This window comes from Penaeus vannamei, chromosome 13 (genome assembly GCF_042767895.1).
Source record: "Penaeus vannamei isolate JL-2024 chromosome 13, ASM4276789v1, whole genome shotgun sequence".
NCBI lineage: Eukaryota > Metazoa > Arthropoda > Malacostraca > Decapoda > Penaeidae > Penaeus > Penaeus vannamei.
This window is the reverse complement of record NC_091561.1, coordinates 3,542,283-3,549,782: the sequence shown is the minus strand read 5'-3', so window position 1 is coordinate 3,549,782 and position 7,500 is coordinate 3,542,283. Positions and strand designations below refer to the sequence as shown.

Genomic DNA, 7,500 nt, shown 5'->3' with positions numbered 1-7,500 from the left:
AGAGTTCCCCAAGACTAATTGAACCATAGCTATACTAGAGTATGTGTATTGGAAGTTTATTTGGTGTTGTTGGAGTGCTAGAAGGATTAGCACTTAGGCTAGTGACAAATATAGTAACCTGTTAAATTTACTGAATGTCTTGTCTCCTTTAGCAAGCATTCCAGATATCTCGTTGTATAAACAGGGTAAAATATTACACATCCTGTAAAACCCAAAGTATTAATAAAAAGTTTATTTACTTGATTTAAAAATGCTTGACTTTTTAAGAGAATATACCTCTTTATATTCTATGTGATTCTTTACAGTATGAATGCACTTGCTAACTCTAAAGTCATTATATTTATTCAGCAATTGAAGTTGCGGTGGCTGGGTGTGCCCTTCAGGGATATACCTGAAACTTGGGAGCAGCAAATGGATTTAAAGCTGTGAACGGTGCTTTCTGTGATCTTTTACTCGTATTTGTGGTGTTACTGTTTATATCTGCAGATTATTTCTTGTACCTCAGCTGCAACTTTTAGTCCTCTACAAGAATACGATCTTCAATTAGTGTGTCCATACCTTAAAGATTAATCATATTCTGCAGTGCAGGGACTGACACCTTTCTTTTCTTGAAATTACCCAAAAGTGGGATGTTTTCAACATTTTACAATTTTTGGCAGTGTCAGAATGTATAGCATTTCTATGAAACCTGTTAGAATGTTTTAAAATGTAGAAGCAAATGTCCAGAAAACATAAATCATACCAGATAAAAGTTGGAACCTAAAATGATATATATGCCTTTAATTTCTTTGGGAATGATTAGAGTAGAATTTTTGAATTATTTGTATTTAATCACTGTCAAAAAATCCCAAGGACACCTGACTTAGAACTTTGGGACACCTGGCACAGTAAGGAGGGCCACTAATATATGGTCTTTCAGTGCTGTTTTTGCTTTTATCTATTTCTTGATAGTGAAATTCCTCTTTGGTGCTAATGACTTTTGTAAAAGGGAAGTGCTGTAAAGCACAGTAGGCATTGCTATTTTATAGAAGTTTGATTGATAACGAAGAAAGTGGTAACTAGATATGGATACTCTGTCCACATGCATGTCATTTTTGTTTTATTTAGCCAAATATTATGTTATATAAATAGAACATAAACTGCCAATTTTATCAGTTTGCTGAATTTTTAAAATTAATGTCTAATAAGTTACTTCCTTTATTTATAGTTCACATATTAGTCATTGATATATTCTGGTTGGAAACTAAATGAATGAGCATTGAAGAATTTGAAAACCATTCTTTCCTTTTCTATTGATACCTCTTTGCCTCTCTATATAGGTTTTCAGATTATTTGAACTAGAAATGATGTTGAGAAATACATAAGGTACTTATGAACACATACAAAGTAACCTGGCTACAGATATAAAATAAGAATGGAGCCACAGCTACAAGAGCAAGGCCAGAGCTGTGACTTTTTGGTTCAGATGGTAAAACTGATTAGGAGTCTGATTAGGAGTCTGGTCTGTCTCAAATGCCTTTGGGTCTGTTTTTCCCAATATCTTCATGTTTTAGAATGTTTCCTGTGTGTTACAAAAGTTAAAATCCCTTGGGGTTTCTTTCACAGTCTGGGTAGGATGAGAATGACTTTGCTTTAGTATGAATTTTGTTTTTTTCAGCTTGAAGTATGTCCTCTCTCTGAATATACTGAGGACATTAAAGAATCCATGTGTTAACCCACTAATGCCGGTATATTTTGAAGCCGAAAATAAAAGTAACACAACAAATAAAGGAAAAGGATCTTGTAAAGTGCTGCTCGCAGCCTATGTCCACTTGGTGCTCCCAAGATTCAGCTCAATCTTGTTGTGCGTACCGAGGTGAAGACAATATTTCTTAGGAAGTGTTGGTGGTCAGAGGGTCCGTACTGGAAAATATTACCTAACATAGTTTATAACTTTCTTCTTTTTCACATCTTAATGAAAAAAAGAAAAGAAAAAGGTGAACTGTCTGTGGAGTATTCAAAGATTTGTCCATTGTTTCTCTCATGTTACTATTTATTAAGCTGTGAAAATAATATCTAGTACAATTGCCTGAACATTCTTTAATAATACCAGTTTTTATTTCCAGATTCTGGTGGTGAAAGTTTAGTGTCAACCATGACAAGCATGAGTTCTGCATTGCTTTGCTGACAGAAGATGCAGTAGAAGAGACTTTTGTGGGCATTTCCACAGGTGCTCTGCATCTTGGTCACAAACAGCAATCCCTTGACCTACTTCTATATGCGGATTGAATATCACTGGTTTTGTTGGACTGCAGCCATCCAAGTAAAATATTCCTGCGGAAGATACAATTCTAATTTTATTTCCTTTTTTTGTGTGAAAAATACAAAATGAATCCATAACCTACCGTGACTTTCGAGCCAAGTGGACGCAGGAAAATAAATTATATAATTGAATATTAGTCATAAAAGGAACACCAGCCACGATGTTGCCCATAACAATTGATGTGGAGGAGACCAAGCTCCATGCGCCAGTAAGCAGGACGAAAGTGAAGGATCTCATTGGCAACTTGTTCAGACTAATCCTGTCGGACTCAGATGCTCGTAATCTCTTCTTTTTTCTCTTGCTGAACTTAACCTTTGCCTTTGTGGAGCTTGGCTATGGTATCTGGACCAACAGTCTAGGGCTCATTTCAGATGCCTTCCACATGTTCTTTGACTGTTCAGGACTCTTAGTCGGCCTGGCAGCAAAGGTGATCACCAAATGGAGAGCTACAGACAAGTTCACATATGGATATGTAAGAGCAGAGATTCTTGGTGGGTTTATGAATGGGCTCTTACTCCTGTTTGTGTCCTTCTTCATCCTGGCTGAGTCAGTCGAGCGGCTCATAGAACCACCTGAGGTTAAGCACGAGCGCCTCTTTGTGGTGTCTGTCCTTGGTCTTCTTGTAAACCTTGTTGGAATTTTTGCATTCCAGCATGGTGGCCATGGGCACAGTCATGGTGGTGGTGGCCATGGGCACAGTCATGGAGGGGGTGGACATGGGCACAGCCATGATCATGGACATGGGCATGGACATGGGCATGCACATAATGGTCATGCATCCCATGGACACTCTCATGGTGGTGGGGGAGGCGGCTCACAGATCATGCAGGGTGTCTACCTTCACATCTTGGCAGACACGCTAGGTTCTGTTGGGGTTATTGTTTCCACCATTCTTATGCATATGTTTGGCTGGATGATTGCTGATCCCATATGTTCCATGTTCATTGCCGTTCTAATCTTTATGAGTGTGCTAGGACTTTTACGGAACTCAATAGAGATTCTAATGCAGAGATCACCACGTGAGTTAGACGGGATGCTATCAGGCTGCTTCTATAAGATCAGTGCTCTGCCTGGTGTGTTCAGTGTGCAAGAGCCACACTTCTGGACCTTATGCACTGGACAGTACGTTGGAAATATAAAACTCGAAGTGTCTGCTGCTGCCGATCCAAGATATGTACTCCAGCAGTCAAGAGCAATCTTTAATGCAGTAGGTGTAACACAATTATATATTCAGTTAGACTACACCACTATGTAGCACTTTTAGATTGTTAATTGATATATAATTAATTGTTTGTGGTACAGTCTTTTGGAGTAAGGCCGTTAAAACATTTACTTAAGAAGACTGGGAATGTTTGTGGTCGCAAAGCTATTCTCATGATAACATTTACCTTGTACAGTACATAATAATCAAATATCATGGTCACTCATTTGTTTGAAATTTCAGTACATTTGTAAGTTGCTCCCTTATTGATTTCTTTGGTCATTGTGAAATTGATTCTTAGGGAAATAATCTCAAGAAATAATTGAAGAACCCAAGTTTAGAATTCATAAAGCCATACAATTGGGCATTAAATCTTTAGTCAAGACTGGCACTCTGGACAATAATTTTATCATTTTCAGACTTGGGTACTCCTTTTGATTGTAATGCAATGTATTTAGGCAGTATTTTTCTTATTTCTGTACCTTGGCATTGAATATCATCTGTACCTTTACTGTAAGGCTTCTAAACATTTTTTACCACATCCACAATTTTTTTCCCCAAAATACATTAGAATCTCATTGCAAAAGGAATCTTCTAAAGCTGGAGTGGCCGCTCGCATTCTGATAAAAGAGGCTGGATCATAGTGGTGTAGTTTTCTTTTCGGGAGAAAATTGAGTTTAAAAGAGTACAGTTTTGTGTCAATTTGCATTGTTTGAAAAATCAGGGAGCACTTGTATGATGAAACTGCTTGAAAATATTTTATATTTATTTGTGTGAAGTATATTGAGTTTTAGGTGTGTAAGTTCCATTGTTCTTGTTTTTTTTCTGTGCTCATCTCTCATTTTTTTCTTTTCTTTTGGAAATAACAAGATATGTTTTATAAGAATTTAAACAAGGTGTCTACAAATTTATCATTCAGTTTGGATAAATGAGCACAAAAAATGTTGGTGTCCCGTCTTGGTGCATACATGTTGGAGTGGGGATTTATGAAGTTATTGAAGAAAATTTTGTGGTTGTGTATAATGGGAAGACCAAGAAATAAAGATGCATATAATAACATGGTGATGGGGTTAGTGATATGGCAGTAGCATAATAGGAAATAAATGTCAAAACAAAGTGCCAAGCAACACAGAAAGAAGTGCTTTTGTGATAGTCCGTGTGTACTTATCTTGCAAATAAGACAGGTTGCAAAAATATATATCACTGTAGATCACAGCTGTATTCCAATATTCAGTGGCAAGTTTTTATTTTAAAGATGATCACATATGAAATAGCTTGTTAAATGAAGGTAACCACTTTGCGGATGTAGAGGCAACTTATTTCAATAATAATAGTTGATGCTGTTTTCAATAGATGATGTTTAAAAGACAGTGAGTTAGTATGGTTATTATATATATTTCATGCCTCAGGTGAATTTGCTAAAGAATGAACAGTGTGGTTCCAGTGTATTTGAGGAAAAAAAGAAGCAACTTATGGAAATGCAAGGATGTGATTTCTCAAGATTTTGCATTAAGGTGCTTCAAAGATTATTTAATTAACAGCTGAAGACCAAATTCTTTTAATAGTAATGCCAACGGACAAGTCCAATATTGTAAAAAGTTTGAGAAGAAATGGACAAAGGGAATTTATTTCAGGAAACGAGACATTTATGATGGTTCTCAAGTTGTGTATATTTATACTAAGGTTGACTACCAGTGCAAAGAAAGCTGTAACATTAACTATTGTACATAAGATCCTGGTGCAAGAAGATTATTTTTGTACAAGAACATCCTGATAAAATAAAAGCTTTATCAAAGGTAGAGAAGTTTATATGTACTTGCCGTTCTTGAATATTGTCTCTCTATGATTTATTATGATACATGGTTAAGGTTTAGTTCCTTCATGTGTCTATTTATTGTTTGTTGTGAATGTTAAAGAGTTGTCTTTGTGGTTTTTGATTTTGCTCATTGCCTGTTCTGTCCAAAATTTTGAATGGAAGGGATGGCTGTCTATGTGACTGTGAATGTGTAATAAAGTTGATAGCTTTTTTTAAAGATATAATAAGCCTGCCAAAACCCCAGCTGCCCATTGACTTTTTCTTCGTCTTCTCCCCCCCCCGCCCCCTTTCCCCGTTCTTTCCACTGGTATTTCAGGGCAATGCAATGTGATATAGTGACACTGTAGACATGCGATCTCTGTAGGTTAAAATGAATAGGTTTGAGTGACGGAATGCTAAAGAATGCATAACATGAGCAAGAGCGAGTTGCGAAAAGTGTGAGAGAACCTCCCCCCCGCCTTTATTTAATATTCTTTGCATTTATAAATGTTGCATGTATTGTAATTTGATAATTGTTAAAACACTTTAAAATCTTATTTATTTTTTTTTTCTACTTTATGAACTTTGTTTACTATATAAAGAGGTGTGTGTATGTCTTGAGGTAAATTTAGGAGCAGAGTTAACAGCCATTGATAAAAGTCTGGAAATTTTATTTTGTGGAAATGCCAGAATCCAGTGCTCGTACTCATCACCGTTTGGGCAAGGGTAGCAGTGCCTTGTTTACAGTTATGTGAACTTGCTATGCTAAAAAGGAATGTAAAATTGTTAATATGGTCTTTACTTTGCATGGTTAGCCTACATTTATTTTATGGCAAATACAGGGGAAAACTTTTCTATTTTTGTATTCCATTTTAGTAAATGACAGAATTGCAGGCATGAGAAATGTAGCATGGGATTTGGGAGGGAATAGGATTTTTATTGTCTGCAATTGAAACTGTGATAAATTCCTTCCAAAGTAATTGGCATCCAGACTTTGATTATTGGGGTACTATGAATGATAAATGTATTTTATGTATATACTATATATATAGATATCAAAGAATATAGACAGACACAAACTGAACTTTCGTATTCATCCTCCTGTGCTACAGAAGGTGACAGGAAACCATCAAGAAATATTATAAAGCCTTCTATCCTGTAGTGAGGTGTACACATTGAAAGGAAGAACTGTTTAAAAGTTACGCTCCACCAGATGTCTTCCGCAATCAAGTTTGGTTCAGTGAGGTTATCTGCTTTTGTGTAAAAAGTAAAAGTGGATTTTATTTGTGAGGATGTGACTATTGATTTCAAGTTTTCTGTTTGTATTTAGATATTTTTAGAGAATCTGCTGTTGATTTTTATTGTGTATTTTGTTACATTCCTTTTGTATAGGTGATGGACCAGAAAGTATATTAAAGATACAATATTTTGCTCTATGTTTCCATATCCATATATTCATAAATTAGAGCAAATGATGAACTTTGAATTGATTGCTATTATTGAAACATTTCTCTTTTAAGTTATCAACCCCAAAGAACTGCAAGTCCTCCAGTTTGCCTGTCCCCCCCAGCAGCAAAAATGACATGATTTTTAGTTTCACCAAGGCATACTTAGTAGTTTAAATACAGTGCAAGCTTGAAAAACCAATACAGTTACTCATATTAAACAACAGAATACATAGATTTATTTCTATAGATGGGAAAAAGAAAAAAGAAATCCAGGTAACTGATACATTATAGTATGATGTAGGTGAAGAGGGAAAACAAGATCTATGTTTGGCTGGATGAAATGTATCGTACAGTACCAGCAATGCTATTCCACACTCACCAAGTTATATCCACAATCAAACTGGAGGGGGGGGGGGTGGCTCATGCAGAGAAGGGCCTACAGGGGAGGATAGCATATAGGGGTGATGTCGCGGGTGTGGCTGAATGTTTGTGGGTAATTGCCAAAAGTACCAGATGCATTACTTGACACTCTTATGTCATTCAAAATGCAAAAATTGTGGGAAATCCAACCAGCTTTTGTTAATAGGGCTGTATACACAATGTGCAAATAAGCAATGTACCCCGACAATCCCTTGCTCGTTGTCGTCGTAGGGGAGTTTAAGACAGGCCCAATGTAATGGATCACCCCTGCCTTGGACCTCATCCCTTGCCTTGACTAATTTTGCATGTTTTTTTTTTCTCCACTTTTCCTTTT

General features: G+C 36.4%; 2 protein-coding genes across 5 annotated transcripts in view; one reads left to right on the top strand and one right to left on the bottom strand.

The window, feature by feature from the left end:
• The first annotated feature begins 2,462 nt into the window (after positions 1-2,462).
• ZnT86D (zinc transporter 86D) lies at positions 2,463-6,728 on the top strand. Its single transcript, XM_027353046.2, has one exon. The coding sequence runs from the start codon at positions 2,463-2,465 to the stop codon at positions 3,555-3,557; it is 1,095 nt and encodes a 364-aa protein (XP_027208847.1). The 3' UTR covers positions 3,558-6,728.
• The window catches only part of LOC113802455 (lysosomal cobalamin transporter ABCD4), a 28,594-nt gene continuing 26,686 nt past the window's right edge, over positions 5,593-7,500 (bottom strand). For all 4 annotated transcript variants that reach the window (XM_070128642.1, XM_070128641.1, XM_070128640.1 and 1 more), the window contains exon 14: positions 5,593-7,500. This exon is cut by the window's right edge and continues 3,351 nt beyond it. The gene's annotated coding sequence lies outside the window, so the exon portion shown is untranslated.